Consider the following 19,026-nt stretch of genomic DNA (forward strand, 5'->3'; position numbering starts at 1 on the left):
AAACATATAATACGTAAAAATATGCTAATTTTTGTTTGTTATACTTTAGTTCGTCCTTCCCAAAATCGGGAACGATTTGATTGACTTTGATTTGAACTTCTATACTAATTTAATTAGTAGGTATTATCATAATGTACTATTTTTTTTATATCTCTGGTACATAGATTCATCAATGTGCTAGACATACATGCAGATTCACTGGTTAAATTCCGGAATTCATTTCATATACCATAGTAATTTACTTAATGCCATAATATATCACTGAATCCATTATCCAATAGTAATCTTCGTCCGCGAAAAAACAAGCTTTTCGTGGTCCCCACATCATCGCGCTGTTGCTAGATCTATGTCACCTATACCCCGTTCATTAGCATCGTTCAACGCGCTTTTGGACAATAATGCTCAATGGGACCCATTTAATGATGGGTTTATAATACTGGTTCGGGAGTTACTGAAGTACGCTGAGAGCATTACATGAATATGTCATTCAATGTTCTCAGCGTACATATTCAAAATCCTTTGATCTTTTATCGTTTTGTATTTTATGTCTTTTTTCTTGTACCTTTATTTGTATTTAAATTTATTATTAATCATCTAGTTAGTGTAAGTGGCACTGCCGTTCTAATAAGATATAAAATAAAATAAATAAATAAATGAACTGCTTACCTATGCTTACCTATATTTGTTTATTAGTTTAGAATTTATTTATGTAATTAAGTATTAATATAATTTTTAATTTAGGTAGGTACTTATTTTTAGTAGTAAAATTACCTGACACTTTATTCGCATGCCGTGTTCACCTTTAATTATCTCGTCATTTTATCTAAGAACTTTTGTATTTTTAATTTTGTGTTTGATTACAGATGAGTGAGCTCTGTTGGTGATCCTAATAAATGAAAAAAAAATAGTGCGACAATTGACTCTCTTTACACTGGAATGACATTAACAGGGGGCCAACCCTCCACCTCCCACCCACCCCACCAACCTCTCGGTTATAAGGGCCGAATCGCGGGAAGGCGCCCGTTCGGTACTTGCTCTTGGCATTTTCCCGGGGCGCCTTCTTGACTCCCTACAAATTATTTTGTCTCTTCCTTGTCCCTTATGCTCACTCTCCCCCCTTGGGGGCTAGACGTCACTAGCACAGCTGAGATCCCCGCTGCTCCTCCGTGGTGCCGGCCTTTGACAGGGGGGGTGCTGTTGGAGAACAAAGGCTTAGACTATTCAAACAAGAACAAAGGGCACACTTGACGGCAACGTTAGTTCCGATTTTCGCCACGCGCCAAGGTAGCCTTGTCGCACTGTAATGTCATCATCGTCGTCTATCGATAGACGTCCACAGCTACACGCGACAGGTCGAGATGGCAACTCGGGGTATGAGGCGGGGAGACGCCCCGCACACCCGCACGTCACCCGCGCTATCCCGCACCGAAATATCATATCACGGGTGCTGTGCGGATGTGCAGGGCGTCCCCAACCATTGCCTTCTCGACGTGTCGCGTACTTCACTCGGAGGTCGCCATTCTAGCACCTTGGGAGTCTTGGTACCCCAACGTCCTTTGGTTTTCCGAACTATATGCCCTGTCCATTGCTAATTCAGCTTCGCCACCCGTTATCTTCTCTGTATATAAAAATGAATCGCTAAATGTGTTGCTGATCGCAAATCTCGAGAACAGCTGAACCGATTTCGCTAATTCTTTTTTTATAATATTCCTTGAAGTACGGGGATGGTTCTTACGCCGAGATGTTTTTTTTAAAAATCCTGAAAAAGAATCGACCTCTGATTGGTTGACGCTCACTCACTCTTGATTACAATTCATTGTTGCAACAAGAATATTAGCATAAATTCAGCCAATTTCAACTATGGCGATTGTAATAATGATTTACATAAGGTTTTACAGAATCGACCGTCTGTGATTTAAGGTAACTGATACAAATAAGGCCTACCTTATTTAAATAGTTGATTACAAAATAAATATAGGTGTGTATCAAAAAAACTTCAATAAATTAGTATTAGATGTTTATTAATATCAAATTAATGGAGAAAAACATTAGCAATATCTAATAAAATGAAGACAAAATCAACAATACAAAAACCTTAGCTAGTGGCCACAATAAGTTACGTCTACCAAATAAGGCCTGTAAACTTTAAACTCATAAAATCTTGTTAAAAATCTATTTATTTAAAAAAATACTATTTTACAGCCTTTATTTACCTTTATCTTTTGATAACTAAGCTTTTTATTACAGTAATTAAACATTTATAAACACAGATGGCTTGTCAGACTAAAGCTCTCATATTAACAATAATATGAATAAACTATTTAAAAAAATATTGTCACTCGTAATTAAATAAATAAAGCACACAATCTGTGAAAAAAACAGATTTTTTTACCAAAAAAAATAAAAAAATTATAGGCCTTATTAAATTGCACTGCTGTATACAAGGCACTAAACTGCCGCTGCAGGCTGCTAAGCTTTCTTCCGACCAAGTAGCACGTTTAGGAGCCTTTTTAGATTTAGTTATTCGTAGTACTTTGACAGCTAGACATCAAAATGCGTATTAAAATGCGGGATTTATATTAAGGCCTAGGGTTACAATTAAGGCCTAGGGCCTTATTCGGTACCGTACCAGATAAAATATAAAGATCCATAATTCGTTCCATTATTCAAAATGATGAAAATGAAAGCAATAATTATCTAATATAATGGCTAAGGTATTATAACTACTTATTAGTTTATATAAAATGTCAATATAAAACCTAATAACTTGCCTTGTTATTACGAAAATTTTATAGTGCGCCGCGGAAAACCCGACTTCCACAAAGAAGGTGTCGCAACAAGCTCAGGGAATAGGCGCAGGTCGCCTGAGCAGTTCGTACCTAATCATAGGGCCGTAGTATGTATGTGCGTGAAGAATCTTTTATGTTACATTTATTTAACCGGGTTTTCGGGAGAGTAGGCCTTTTTCGAGCATAGGCCTTATTTGTATCAAGTACCTTATGATTTATTTATGATTTATGATTTATGATTTATGATTTATTTATTCATTTGCTTTCATGGTTACATGAAGCCCCGTTAGGGCATAGTAGTGAGCCGGCGATGGACTGATCACGATGATAAAGATGGTGACTATTTCTTCTATGACTAATTTCTAGAAATCCCGATTGACAATGACATAAGGAAAGACGGAAGAATCCAATTGGTCTAATAAATTGAATAAGCAATAATATTATTAACAGTGATTTTCCTCGATGCGGTTGTGACATGTTTACCTGAACAGTTGTTTTAAATAGATTATGAATTCACCTTGAAATTGATACCTAATGCATGGCCTCATGTACCTAGGTATACCTAAAGGTAATACCTATTGAGTTGTGTATTGTTTATGTTATAGTTTACGCCTAGTTCATCATCATCATTAACCAATAGACGTCCACTGGACATAGGGCTCGTGTAGGAAATTCCACACGCCACGGTCTTGCGCCGCCTGAATCCAGCGGCTCCCTGCGACTTGTATGTCGTCCGTCCACCTAGGGGGGTCTTCCAACGCTTAGTAGGCTTAGTTACTCACCTATTATTATTCATTTTCATCAACAATATCAACCCATAGTCGGGCCACTACTGAGGACTACTGCATAGTCTTATGAACCTAGGTATACCTTATACCTATTGAGTTGGTTGGTTGAGTTTATGTTATAGTTTAGGCTTAGTTACTCACCTTTTATTATTCATCATCAATATCAACCCATAAGGCCCCATCGGGCCACTACTGAGTATGGGTCTCCTCTCAGAATGAGAACGGTTTTTGCCCATAGCACTGTGGCCCTACCGCGGTTGTTTGACAGCTACAATGTCACGATCGCAATCATCTCTGTAGGGCGATTGTCTAAAACCTGCATCAATCATTATTACAATCTCAATTGTTCTGATTGGCTGAATTTGTGCGATTCTTGTTGCAACAATGCATTGTGGCCAATAGTGAGCGAGCATTAACCAATCAGAGATGATTGCGATCGTGACATTGTAGCTGTCAAACAACCGCGGTAGGGCCCCAGATCTGATTGAATACTATTTATTTATTATAGGTATTTTCAAATACCTATAATTAATTAATAGTATTAAAAATAATCACAACTGGCTAGCGATCAGTAGGTAGGTATAATTGCTAATTTTAAATCATTTTGCAAATATTTGGTGAATTTATATTTTTCTTCACAGACGGATTTTTCATGGAAAGGGATTTTTCATTTTTCACACTTACGCTAGGAACTTACGGAGCGGTTATCACCCGCGCCCGCCGCGGTCCAACAACCGCATTTAAATAAATAGTAATTATATGATTAATTACGAATGGCCTACTTACGCAACGTTCGCTGACCTCTAACGTTAGTCAGATGTTTTATTTGCAATATAATATCGTGAACTTTTACAAAATGTAGGATTTTTTTAGAATTTTTCGCGTTTTTTGTTGTTGTTATCAGTAGTAGGTAGGTATGACCTGTCTTCGTTTTTGCTAGCGTTCTGGTTACACCCTGTATACTTACTCATTTATTTATTTATTTTATATCTTATTAGAACGGCAATGCCACTTACACTAACTAGATGATTAATAATAAATTTAAATTTAAATACATATAAAGGTACAAGAAACAAGACACAAAATACAAAACGATAAAAGATCAAAGGATTTTGAATATATACGCTGAGAACATTAAATGACATATTCATGTAATGCTCTCAGCGTACTTCAGTAACTCCCGAACCAGTATTATAGACCCATCATTAAATGGGTACCATGTACCACGCACAAAAGCTGTCAAAAGCTAGTCTAGTAGGTATAATCTAAATATTTAAAAAGAAAAGGTGACTGACAGACTGACTGACTCACAACGCACAGCTCTAACTACTGGACTGATCGGGCTGAAATTCGGCATGCAGATAGCTATTATGACGAAGGCATCCGCTAAGAAAGGATTTTTGAAAATTCAGCCCCTAAGGGGGTGAAATAGGGGTTTGAAATTTGTGTGGTCTTCAGGTGGTTTCCAGAGATTAGGTTGATATTTTGCAGCTTACTGCTGGCAAAGGGTGTCTTTCTATATAATACTGATTATTGAGGAGGCAAGGGGACTTGTCTGCGTGGACTACACAAATTTCGAACGCCTATTTTACCCCCTTAGGGGTTGAATTTTCGAAAATCCTTTCTTAGCGAATGTCTACGTCATAATGGCTATCTGCATGCCAAATTGCAGCCCAATCCGTCCAGTAATTTGACCTGTGCGTTGATAGATCAGTCTGACGTCACTTTTTCGTTTTATATATTACTAGTTTATGCTCGCGACTTCGTCCGCGTGGACGTAAGCATCCGCTAAGAAAGGATTTTTGAAAATTAAACCCTTATGGGGGTGAAATAGGGGTTTGAAATTTGTATAGTTCACGAGGACGAAGTTGCGAGCATAAGCTAGTAATAAAGACTTAGGCAGGAGGCACTGTACGGGTAAAGTACCGGGCCTAGTAGGTACAAATTAACAAGTTTTTTTATTCTCACCGTCGCGAAGCCAACAGGAAAACTGTTAAATTTACTTTTTAAGTAAGTAGGTACATAGAGAGGTACTACATGAATATTAAACCAAAATTCCTTTTGAAAATACAAAACATTTGCTTTTCAACAATGAAAATTACCTAAACTTAGTTAAAGAGTAATATTGTAAACACCTAACCTTAAGTGTGTTTGTTTGTTGGTTTGTCCTTCAATCACGCCGCAACGCAGCAACGAATTGACGTGAATTTTTGCATGGATATAGTTAAAGACCTGGAGAGTGACTTATGCTACTTTTGATTCCGGAATATCAAAGGATTCCCATGGGATTGGAGAAAAATATAAATTCACCAAATATTTGCAAAATGATTTAAAATTAGCAATTATACCTACCTACCGATCGCTAGCCAGTTGTGATTATTTTTAATACTATTCATTTATTATAGGTATTTAATCAAATACCTGCGTAGGTAATTTATTCTTGAACTCGAGGTTTCAACTCCTGATTTTTATTTTCTGGCTGATTCCATAGGTAGGTAATATTCAAGTTTTGGTTTTTAGGGTTCCGTTCCCACCCGAAGGGTGCCAACAGGACCCTATTACTAAACCTTCGCTGTCGACCGTCTGTCTATCAATCCGCACATGGCCAGCGTGGTAGACTATGGCCAAAACACTTCTCACTCTGAGAGGAGACCCGTGCTCTGTAGTGAGCCGGCGATGGTCATGATGAATAAAAAAATTCACAGAAATGAAAAATTTGAAAATGGCCGCCATGAAATTAAAAAAAAAAAGTGTTATTTCTTGTACGGAACCCTTCCTGTGTGAGTCCTACTCTTAATCAGTACCCTTATTATAAATGTGAAAGTGTGTTTGTTTGTTGGTTTATCCTTCAATCACGTCGCAACGGTGCAACAGATTAACGTGATTTTTTGCATGGGCTTACAAAAATACCTTGAGAGTGACATAGGCTACTTTTTATTCCGGAAAATCACAGAGTTCCCACGGGATTTTTAAAACCCTAAATCCACGTGGATGAAGTCGCGGGCATCAGCTAGTTAATTGATAAGTATCTTAAATCGATTTCACGTGGATTTAAATTGGATATTAAAATAGGTATTCCCTAATCGTATATTAATTGTTGAAAATTGTCATAGACCTTAATTACTAATTAGTTTAGGTAGGAATAGATAGCTTGAACGACTCATCTAAGTATATTCTATCTACCTCAAAGTCAAAGTCAAATAATTTTACAAAATCTATACTTATGTATAAAAGGAAAAGGTGACTGACTGCCTGACTGATCATCAACGCACAGCTCAAACTACTGGACGGATCGGGCTGAAATTTGGCATGGAGATAGCTATTGACGTAGACATTCGCTAAGATAGGATTTTTGAAAATTCAATCCCTAAGGTGTAAACGAGGGGGTTGAAATTTGTGTAGTCCACGCTTGAGTCCACGCGAACGAAGTCGCGAGCATAAGAAATTAGTCAAAATAATGACTAATTTGTGAGTAAGCTCACGTCAAACTCATTATTTTGACTAATTTCTTAAACTGGACACTTTCAAGTGAAGATTTTTATATAAGCCGGTAAAGATGATACTGCTAGGGGCTCAATTTGAATGCCATAAGCCTACTTTGTCGTATTAGTTTACAAATTGCGAAAAACCAAATTAAATTTGAATTTCGCGGGCAGACCGTGTCTTCCACCTTAAATGATCTAACCGTAGGTACAGAGGGCAGACGGCGGAAAGCGACTATGTAATATGTATTAGACTATGTGGAGATGCATCAGGTATTACCTATAGGAATTTGTAGGTACCTATCGTATAGGTATAATACCTATGTCCTATATGCATGCACGTCGTATAATACTCAGGCCCTATAAAAGATGTCCGACAGGTATGGAAGACACATTCCCGCCACATTAGCGACGAGATTGGGTGCGTTTTATATTAAAAAAAAATATAATATTTATTTGTTTTGTAAATATTGCAAGAATTATAATTTATTGTCGATAATAATAAAAATAATATTTGTTTATTTAATATTATTTAATTTAAAACAATTAACTACGTTAATTAGGCTTAAATGTAAAATAGTGTGCTTTTATTTAAAAAAAAAATTAAATGTCCGATTTTTTCCGGTTTTTTAAATGTAAATAGAATAAAAGTAGTTATTGGGGCGTTTCTTTGAGAAAAGGGCTAATAAATCGTACCTTTAATATTTTAATTAATAACTAGATACCTAGTAATTTAATAAAAAATCTAAATGTTTTTAATAAAAAAATTTAACAAAGCTTTTTTACCAAATTGTATAAGACTTGCTTTTAGATAATTCAGTAAAAATATAATATTTATTTATTTTTATTGCACGTATTAAACAATGTTGAAGATAAGATTTTCTGTAGGTAGGTACCTATATAAATTATTCTGAAATTAATTTTCAACCTGACGCTTAATGGTACCTATTCGTACAAGAATCCGAGAGGTCAAGCCCGAGGTTCAAATCGGTAGGATTTTGATAGGATCAATAGATACTTTGTATGGTATAAGCCTAGTATGAGGAATGTTAAAAGGAAACGTGGAACATTTTTTAATTCTTGTTCTTTGCTTAAAAAATTAATCAAACTTTTTTTCAGGATCAAAATGTCTTCAATCACAAGTTGTGCGATCTTCGCTTTATGCGCTTTAATATGTGAGTTTTAAAATTTTTTTTTTTTTTTTTTTTTTTTTTTTTTTTTTCAATAAATTTAATTCATAAATTTCAAGCCGACTTCTGCAAGCTTTATTGCTAGTGGAGATTTCGCCTAAAATTCTACATAAAATAAAATAAAATTTTGAACGAAAAAATTGTTTTTTTTAGGCGCATCGCAGCCCGTGGAAAAGTTGCCAGTGTTGAAGCAACTCCCTTCTGAAGTGGTGTTCAGAGACCACAAGGAATTGGTGCTAGAGTGCGCCACTGAGGGCAAAGAGGATGGTATCAAGTAAGTATTGTTTTTATGATTTACTAGATTTTACGTGTTACTTAACTTCATCCGACTATAATTTATGTAATCTTTGTAAATATCTTTCAATGAAAATTATTAGTGCATTGGAAAAAAGCAACGTAGGTATATCCTTGTTGATTTTAGAGAATGCAAGCGTTTTATTTCGATATCTTCATTAATATCGGTTAAATGGATATTAGATGTGTGTGATAAACTATCATAGTACCATTTTCGCAAGCAAACAATAAGTTTTACTATAGTATCTTCTAGCTTTTTTCTTGGCTTCAAGACCTATCAGCCGGTCTATCAACTCAAGTAATTTTGATCAAACTAAGCAGTTTATATATACCTACAGCAGTCAAAGAGGCGAAAAAACTATTAGAGATAGAGATTTTTTCCAAGACACTTATTTTCTAAATTGAAGTCGTGGTGTCACGCTAAACGTTCTAATAAAACCTAGTTTTTCCTTAATGGGGCCGATTCTCTTGTACATAATCTCTAAACTAAACTAAAATGACACGTCTAAATCTATTGCTATCCCTGTCATAATGTTGCTTGCCGAAAAGGATAGCACTAGATTTAGACGTCTTAATTTAGTTTAGTTTAGAGATTGTGCACAAGAGAATCGGCCCCACTGATCGATTGTTAAAATAACGGTTGCATTATCTGAATAGGTTCCTACCTAAATATTTTTCCCACTTTGCAATGCTAGAATAGTCCCGTTACTATAATACTTAAATGCTTCTGTAGTTTTTGCCTAATAATAATAATAACTCAGAACAAACTGAAAAAAGTTTAATAATGCTTAGTAAGGTACCTATAGTTTTATTATAGCACCAATTGCGATTTCCAGTTGTGTCATTCAAAATTTGTGACCATGCGTCTTGTTTTCAGATACGAATGGCTGAAAGATGGCAAACCTTTCACACCCATTACCCGAGTGTCCCAACACGGTAACGAAGGTACCCTCATTTTCAAAAACCCCACCGCTAGCGAAGAAGGAGTTTACCAATGCCTCGCAGAATCACCCCTAGGGGTCGCTAGCTCACGACCAGTACATGTAAGACGCACATTCCTGGACATACCAATTAAAGCAGAACTTCAGAAGCACACGCCGATTGAGGGCAAAACATATAAATTGGACTGTAAGATACCGAATGCGTATCCTAAGCCAGACATTGTATGGATGGTGGAAAGTGACAAGTCAAAGGAAGTTGTGGCTGGGCAAAGGTGAGCATACGAAACTTAATTATTACTAGCATCAGCTAGTATTCCACGTGGAATAAGGTTTTTAAAAATCCCGTGGGAACTCTTTGATTTTCCGGGATAAAAAGTAGCTTATGTCACTCTCCAGGTCTTTAAATATATCCATGCAAAAAATCACGACAATCCGTTGCTCCGTTGCGACGTGATTAAAGGACAACCCAACAAACCAATAAAACCAACAAACAAACACACTTTCGCATTTATAATAAGGGTAGAGTACTGAAGTAGATTTATAAACCAATCTATATATTAAAATACACTCTTTTCAGGTTCACCATATCCGACGAAGGTGACTTATACATGTCGAATGTAACAAAGGAAGACACTGGCAACAAGAAATACCTTTGTATGGCCAATTCACCAGCTTTGGACTCCGAGATTGTCTTGGCTGAGCACGTGTTGGTTGACGTCGTAGGGGGCAAGGAGGGAGACCATGAGGTAGTCCAGCAGTATGTGACTAGAGACACCACCCTGAAGGCTGGAGAGAGCGTCTATTTGTACTGCATTTATGGTGGAAAGTGAGTACCTATGATTTCTTACTTTTTATGGCAGTTTGACCATATCCCATATCACTTGCTTTGGACTTTGGAAGGTGTATTTTATTAGTTGATGTCGTAGGAGGATAGAGTAAGGTTGGTAAAAATATAAATTAGACTAGATAGCCTAGTGGTTAAGACGTCCACCTTTTTTCGGGAGGTCGGGGGTTCGATCCCGGACACGCACCTCTAACTTTTCGGATTTATGTGCGTTTTAAAACAAATAAATATCACTTGCTTTAACGGTGAAGAAAAATATCGTGAGGAAACCTGCATACCTGAGAGTTCTTCATGTTCTCAAAGGTGTGTAAAGTCTGCCAATCCGCATTGGGCCAGCGTGGCAGACTATGGCCTAAACCCTTCTCACTCTGAGAACTACTGACCCGTTCTCAGTAGTGGGCCGGATCATGATGATGACTCTAATTGGGTTTGAAGATGTATTTACTTAAGTGTAAGTCCCGCTATTGCGCTGGAACCATGTCTCATTAACATCGAAATGACGTCATTTGACGTATATTTAAGTAAAAATATACCATCAGCTCGAAACTTCAGTCTAGTGCTGACATCACTAAAATGGCGGCCACGCGCATTAGCAATTTACGAGACTTATAGTTAAGTACAGAGTTACTAAAGAACTTTCTTTAGTAACTCTGTTAAAAGAGAAGAAGAGGCTTTAGCAATTTTACGGTTATATTTCACTAACGATGGACGTGGATTTTTAACTCCTTTATTGAATTTTTACTCGTATTTTCAGTCCCCTAGCTCACCCCGACTGGTTCAAAGACGGCAAAGACATCAACAACAGCGCCAAAGACCGCGTCACACGATACAACAAGAGCGTCGGCAAGCGGCTCATCATCAAAGAGGTGTTGCTGGAAGACCAAGGCGAATACACTTGTGTGATCAACAACGAGGTCGGGAAAGTACAGAAGCACACTTTCAACGTTAAAGTTGTCAGTAAGTATAACACCTTTTTCATCTAAATATATAAAACGAATAGGTGACTGACTGACTGACTGACTGACTGACAGATCAAACTACTGGACGGATCGTGCTGAAATTTGGCATGCAGATAGCTATTATGACGTAGGCATCCGCTAAGAAAGGATTTTTGAAAATTCAACATAATATGTGAAATAGGTGAAATAGGGGTTTGAAATTTGTGTAGCCCACGCGGATAAAGTCGTGAGCTAGTTAATTTTATATGGCAACACTCGATTCGATAACAAAAAAAAATTTTGAAACCTCCACCTCCAGTGGACTGAAATGTCCTAACCAGTACCTACTATAACTTAACATAAAAAATACCGAACCTACTATAAAAAATACCATACTCCTGAAAAAAAAGCGTCAACAGAAATAGAACAGCTAATATTGATATTTTCACTTACAGGCGCTCCCCAATACGTCAAACAACCTGAACAGAAGCTGATAGTCAAGCAAGGCCAAGACGTTACGATCCCCTGCCAAGTACGAGCAGTCCCTGAAGCCAAGCTTTCCTGGACTTACAACAGCAAGAACCTTCCAGAAAAACTCCAAGCCCATACTTCGTCCCAAGGAAACGTGGTCACTTCAGATCTAGTCATCAAGAATGTGCAGAAATCTGATAACGGATATTACGGATGCAGGGCACAGAATGAATATGGCGATGTCTATGCCGAAACTTTAGTTTATGTGCAGTAAATCAAGAGTTTACTGAGATTTTTTGATTAATTTCGTAATAAATGACTGTTAAATACAAAAAATTGAGTTTAATTTTCATAATAGGGTCTTGGACTGTAGTAAAAAAATGATGTGATGTTTTGTATAAAAGGAGTTTATGGGGCTTGCATTCATTATTAAAAAGAATAATTTAAAAAAATGCAAGCCTTGATATTATGCAGTTTTATTGGATAATTTCACTTTAGACTAATATAACTATAGGCCGTTGCTTTTGACTATACCTAAAGTTCTATTAAGAGTTTCTCAAGTTAAGAATGTGTAGTTTATACATTTTAGAGACTTGACAAACACACTTGGAGACAAAAATAATGGCGCTCTATGCAACGAAAAGAGTCCACGGCGGGCGCTTGTGTTTCATTGAATGCCATACATTTAGTCTTCAAAGCATCCATATGCCCTTGCTAAATGCTATATCAAGTCCTTTACAAAATATAAAGTAAGACGAAAACATGGTCATGAAAAAAAAAATATTTATGGGAAAATGATTTTTGCGTAATAGAAACCCTGAACAAACTTTTTGTGTGCTTTTAACATTGATAACTGACAAATGACATATTTTGACAACAAGATAACCACAGAGTACTTTTTGAAGATAACCTAACTTTATTTAAAAAAAATACTTCGATAAAATCAAAACAATATTGTAATTTAAGTAGATTTTTACTATGTATTTCCTTTATATATTAAGTATATTATCCTTAGTGGTCCAAGCGGCCTTCGTGACTATGTCTATAGGTAAATATCGCTCAAATTAATTCATAAATTGGCTAATTTACTGTTTGTTTGTAATGTTTAGTTTTACCTTGAAAATTTTTGCACTAGGAAGCAAAGTTGCTGACTGGCAGCTCTCCTAATAAATAAAAATAGCATTGCTATACATATAAATGATATTCTGTATTAATCAATAGCAAATCTATAATTATAACTGCTTTGGCCTGTGATAGTCTGGCTGTCTGTTTTTACCTTTTCACGATCAAACCGCTGAACCGATTTTTATGATATTAAGCATAGATGTAGTTTGCATGCTGCAGATGGGTTTGGGCTTCATTTTATAGCGAGAAAATGTCTTATTACTATAGCAACAGAACTGTAAAACAAAGGTTGTTTAGTTCTTTTTTTTTTAATGAAAAATATTACAATAAAACTTAAAACTACAAATTATGCCCGCATGGAATGGTGCCAAGAATAATGGCTGCATTTCCGCGTTGGACAGCCAGCCAGATCCGTTGCGCAAAAATGAGCCAGCCCTTCTATCACCAGATGAGGCTATTAATCGCGGTGAAATGTCTCGTAAAAAATCGCCGGCTCACTACAAAACACGGGTCTCCTCTCAGAGAAGGGTTTTGGCCATAGTCTACCACGCTGGCCATGTGCGGATTGGTAGACTTCACACACCTTTGAGTACATTATGGAGAACTCTCAGGCATGTAGGTTTCCTCACGATGTTTTCCTTCACTGGTTGCTTAACCATCTTAAGTGATATTTAATTACTTAAAACGCACATAACTCCAAAAAGTTGGAACCCCTGACCTCAAATTAGAAGGCGGATGTCCTAACCACTAGGCTATCACAGCTTTTTTTGCATGGTTAAAGTTAAAGACCAGGGTAGTAAAATGTGGGTAGGTACTCGGTTATGTTTTTTTTGTTGAGATTTACACAGATAAGCTGACTTATGTTTAACCCTGTCTGTTTCAGCCGCCGGGCTGTACTATTTAGCAGAATTAGTTGAGGAATACACAGTAACAGCCAAATACATTATAACGTGGCTAGTGGTTGTAAGTATATAACGTTTTCATATACATCACCCAGTATATTATTTATTTAATTTTTTTTTTTTTTAATATCACCCAGTTATATACATACTTTTCATATATATTCCCAGGGCGTAAGTTGCCCAGAGAACTGAAAAATCTTCCTTATGAAAAAAGCACTTCCATCATGAAATTTGGATAAAATAATAAAGGAATAAATCCGAAAACTGTGAATTTGTGGTTACATCACAAAAAAAATTAAAATGTGTTCATGAAGAAATATTTATTGTGCAAAATGTAGAAAAAATGAGAATGTAGTACGGAACCCTAAGTGCGCGAGTCTGACTCGCACTTGGCGGGTTTTTTATATCTCCATCACTATATCCTCGCATCCACATAATGCTAATTTCGGCCCGGCCAACTAAGAATATGAGAAATGTAGCTACCATAAAAAGCGAACAAATGCGAGCGAAACGAGCGCGAAGTTTTTCTTACAGAATATAAAAGCAATCTAAATTATATTTCCAGGTAACAGCAGCCATCCACATAGGTTTATTACTCTTCGAGGACTTACCTCTGCACTTGAACGCGCTAGGCATATTGCAGCAGGGTTTACACGCACTACTGTTGCGGCAGTTCCCCGTAGTGCGGCCGCGCAGCGTCGCGTTCTGTGCCGCAGTCGCCGACCTTACGCTGCATCACTACTGTGCGTTCCGGTACTTCGGACAAGTATACTACAACTTCTCTGAGGTAATCCAACATTTTTAGCTGCCTTTGGTGTCGGGCCTCGCACTCGCACAATGCCCGGACGGGCGTTGGGGAAATGTGTTCGGGGCGGTTCTGCCCCCTGCAGATGGTACTACCGCGTCCTTGGGTCGCATTTGCTTTGATTCGTTCTTCCTCCGGCGGGAGAAAGAGGGGGGGGGGGGGTTTGAGGAGCGGTCCTCACAATATTATGGTCTTAACCCCGCCAGGTGAGACCCGCTTGTGGGAAGCCTGGTGGTGGAAAGACAAAAAAGCTGCCTTTCATGGTTTAACGACATATTTGTAGCAATCCCAAACGGACCCGAAAAGACCCGAAGAGTCCCGAAAAACCCCCACTCCAAGTGACTTTCAACACAACCAAAACTTCTCAAAGGTAATTGATGGTTTTTATTTGATTTTCGTGCTTTAAAAAACCCACAGCGTCCCGATAACCCTTAGTAAATTGAAACATCCTAAAAACATCACGAATCTTCAATATCAGTACTCTTATTATAAGTGCGAAAGTGTGTTTGTTTGTTGGTTTGTCCTTCAATCACGTTGCAACGGTGCAACGGATGGACGTAATTTTTTGCATGGGTATAATAAATAAAGACCTGGAGAGTGACATAGGCTACTTTTTATTCGGAAAATCAAAGAGTTCCCACGGGATTTTGAAAAACCTAATTGCTAAGTCGTGGGCATTTTTTTTTATTTTTTTTTATTCAGATACAAGTTAGCCCTTGACTGCAATCTCACCTGATGGTAAGTGACGATGCAGTCTAAGGTGGGAGCGGGCTAACCTGGAAGGAGTATGGCAGTTTTTATTAAACCCATACACCCTTGGTTTCTACACGGCATCGTACCGGAACGCTAAATCGCTTGGCGGCACGGCTTTGCCGGTAACAAAGATAAAATTTTGTATTGGCAGGTTTTTTTTTTTTTTTTTTTTTTTTTTTTTTAATTTTTATTGATCACGTAAATTTCAATAATACATTTAGGTGCTGGCGTACTTCACGCTGTGTCTGTGGGTGGTGCCGTTCGCGCTGTTCGTGTCGCTCTCCGCCAACGACTACGTGCTACCCACTACGGGGGAGCGCCAGCATTTACTGGGTGATTACTTTTTATATTGTCATCATCATCGTCAACCGATAGACGTCCACTGCTGGACATAGGTCTCTTGTAGGGACTTCCACACGCCACAGTCTTGCGCCGCCTGGATTCGTAACGGTTTATATTGTAATAGGTTTTTTCAATAAGTTTATGTTTTATGAAAACTTTGAACTTGTCGAGAGACATGCAAAAGTGTGTCTGTCTGTCTGTCTGGTAGGCTTTTTACGACTTTCCGTTTACCAGATTTTGACGAAATACAGCTTGCATTCCAAAGACAAATATAGACTGCTTTTTAGGGTTCCGTACCTCAAAAGGAAAAATGGAACCCTTATAGGATCACTTTGTTGTCTGTCTGTCAAGAAACCTACAGGGTACTTCCCGTTGACCTAGAATCATGAAATTTGGCAGTTAGGTAGATCTTATAGCTGACATTTGGGGAAAAATCTGAAAACTGTGAATTTAGGGTTAGATCACACAAAAAAAAAATTGTGGTCATGAACTAATAATTAGTATTTTCAACTTTCGAAGTGAGTGACTATATCAAGTGGGGTATCATATGAAAGGTCTTTACCTGTACATTCTAAAACAGATTTTTATTTATTTTTATGCATCATAGTTTTTGAATTATCGTGCAAAATGTCGAAAAAATACGACTGTAGTACGGAACCCTCATTGCGCGAACCTGACTCGCACTTGGCCGGTTTTTATCCTATAAAATCAAAGAGTTCACACATTTTTTTTAAAAAACTGGTCCAAGTGTGTTTATGGACGTAAGGGACGAAGCATGTGAAAACGGAGAGCCTCTCACGAAAACAACCCGGTGCCAAAAATGCTACAGTACCCGGCAGAAAATATTGTACATCAACCTTTAGAAAGAGATAGCGGTTGTATAGAGCGTTGTCTTTGTCGTTGGTACCGACAAAACGTCACATAGATATGAGTGACAGAGACAACGCTCTACAAAGCCGAAATCTCATTCTTTTTTTTTTTTTTTTTTTTTTTTATTCAGATACAAGTTAGCCCTTGACTGCAATCTCACCTGGTGGTAAGTGATGATGCAGTCTAAGATGATAGCGGGCTAACCTGGAAGGGGTATGGCAGTTTTTATTAAACCCATCTCAATCAATCATTCTAAAGTTCGATGTACAATAGTTCTTGCCGGGTACTATACACACAGTATAGGAATGGGATAAAGAAGCGAAAATGCTGAGAACACTACTTACAATACCTACATACAGTATGCGACAGACCGAGATGGCAATCGGGGATGGACAACCCCTGCGCTAACCTGGTGCGGGCAAGCGCGGGTGTGCGGGGCATCCCCCCCGCCTCATACCCCGATTACCATCTCGAACTGTCGCCTACTATACTAGTTAATGATTATTTCTGTCTCTTTCAGATGACGGCAACGTGGTTAGCGACTATCTCTCTCGGAAAGCGAAGAAATATAGCCTCCTCTCTTTCTTCAGTTACGCCAAAGACTCCATACTGCCACAGAGAAGCAAGAAGGCTTTCTAAAATGTGCCATTGAAATGAAATAGGCGTTGATAGCCTAGTGGTTAGGACGTCCGCCTTCTAATCGGAGGTCGGGAGTTCGATCCCGGGCACGCACCTCTAACTTTCCGGGGTTATGTGTGTTTTAATTAATTAAATATCACTCGCTTTAACGGTGAAGGAAAACATCGTGAGGAAACCTGCATGCCTGAGAGTTCTCCATAATGTACTCAAAGGTGTGTGAAGTCTACCAATCCGAACATGGCCAGCGTGGTAGACTATGGCCAAAACCCTTCTCACTCTGAGAGGAGACCCGTGCTCTGTAATGAGCCGACGATGGGTTGATCATGATGATGATGATAAGCCGAGTGTTAAAGACGTCGGCTATAATCGGGAGGTCGGGAGTTCGATCCCGGGCATGGACCTCTAACTTTTCGGAGTTATGTGCATTTTTTTTTTTTTTTTGGGACAGTAATTTTAAGCAGTAAAATATCACTTGCTTTAATGGTGAAGGAAAACATCGTGAGGAAACCTGCATGCCTGAGAGTTCTCCATAATGTTCTCAAAGGTCTTAATCAATCAGCTTGTTTGCGTCCACTGCTGGACATAGACCTTCCCAAGAGCTATTTATTACCTATTTTGAATAAATCATTTGACTTTGACTTTGACTTAGAGCACGCTACCACACACGATCCTCCGCCTTCCTTCCCACTTGCCGCTACCTTCTTAAGGTCTTCAGTCCAGCGGGTTGGAGGTCGACCTATACTGCGCTTGTCCATACGCGGTTTCCAGTCAAGAACACGTCTGCCCCAGCGGCCATCGGTTCTGCGGCAGACGTGGCCTGCCCACTGCCACTTCAGCTGGCTAATTCGTTGAGCTACGTCAGTCCTTTTGGTCTGCCAATCCGCATTTGGCCAGCGTGGTGGCTTATCCGTCCGTGTCCTTCCCTTCCACACCTATGCTGACACGTGGACACTGACAAACGGCCTTGTTCACAAAAAGTCGCTCAGCAAGCTATGGAGAGGGCTATGTTAGGAGTTTCCCTGAGGGATAGGATCCGAAATGAGGAGATACGCAGGAGAACCAAGGTCACTGACATAGCCCAAACTATTAGCAAGCTGAAGTGGCAGTGGGTAGGTCATGCCTGTCGTAGAGGCGATGGCCGTTGGAGCCGGAAAGTCCTTGAGTGGAGACCACGTACTGTGGGACCTCCAGCACGATGGACCGACGATATAAAGAGGCTGGCGGGAAGTGGCTGGATGAGGAAGGCTGAGGACCGGGTGTGGTGGCGCTCTTTAGGGAAGACCTATGTCCAACAGTAGACGTCCACAGGATGATGATGAGAGGGGACCCGTGCTCAGTAGTGGGCCAGCGATGGGTTGATGACGATGGTACAGTCACAGTGGTCATGACTGCTTTTGACTGGTGGAAGGTTTCGGCCGTGGCTAGTTACCACCCTACCGGCAAAGCTGCACCGCCAAGCGATTTAGCGTTCCGATACCATGCCGTGTAGAAACCAAAGGGTTTAATAAAAACTGCCATACCCCTTCCAGGTTAGCCCGCATCCATCTTAGACTGCATCATCACTTACCGCCAGGTGAGATTGCAGTCAAGGGCTAACTTGTATCTGAATAAAAAAACTACCCTCGACCTGTGTATGTTCACTCTGAAATGACTGTAAATTAATAAAATACTCCTTTGTTGGTATTGGTTGTTTGTATACTCATTATTTATTTGGTTAGCGTAAGTTATTTATTAATAAGGTGTAAATAAAATACAGAATTGTTTATACCTTTTTTTTTATTACACTTCCTTTCCGATTGAGGGCGCATGTCAACTATCCGCAGATTAACAACGATGAACTAGGTCGGTAACTG

The 19,026-nt window shown here is 38.7% G+C and overlaps 2 protein-coding genes across 2 annotated transcripts; both read left to right on the top strand.

The window, feature by feature from the left end:
• The first annotated feature begins 7,431 nt into the window (after positions 1-7,431).
• Positions 7,432-12,073, top strand: LOC117994474 (hemolin-like). The gene is made up of 7 exons (XM_034982399.2): positions 7,432-7,480; positions 8,179-8,234; positions 8,403-8,523; positions 9,421-9,756; positions 10,062-10,310; positions 11,083-11,285; positions 11,722-12,073. Exons 2-7 carry the CDS (start codon positions 8,186-8,188, stop codon positions 12,009-12,011), a joined length of 1,248 nt encoding a protein of 415 aa, XP_034838290.1. The 5' UTR covers positions 7,432-7,480; positions 8,179-8,185; the 3' UTR covers positions 12,012-12,073.
• Positions 12,074-12,212: 139 nt separating this feature from the next.
• LOC117994475 (protein TEX261) lies at positions 12,213-18,931 on the top strand. The gene is made up of 5 exons (XM_034982400.2): positions 12,213-12,785; positions 13,746-13,825; positions 14,330-14,551; positions 15,544-15,655; positions 17,055-18,931. Exons 1-5 carry the CDS (start codon positions 12,716-12,718, stop codon positions 17,171-17,173), a joined length of 603 nt encoding a protein of 200 aa, XP_034838291.1. The 5' UTR covers positions 12,213-12,715; the 3' UTR covers positions 17,174-18,931.
• The last annotated feature ends 95 nt before the right edge of the window (positions 18,932-19,026 follow it).

This window comes from Maniola hyperantus, chromosome 26, assembly GCF_902806685.2.
Source record: "Maniola hyperantus chromosome 26, iAphHyp1.2, whole genome shotgun sequence".
Classification (NCBI taxonomy): Eukaryota; Metazoa; Arthropoda; class Insecta; order Lepidoptera; family Nymphalidae; genus Maniola; species Maniola hyperantus.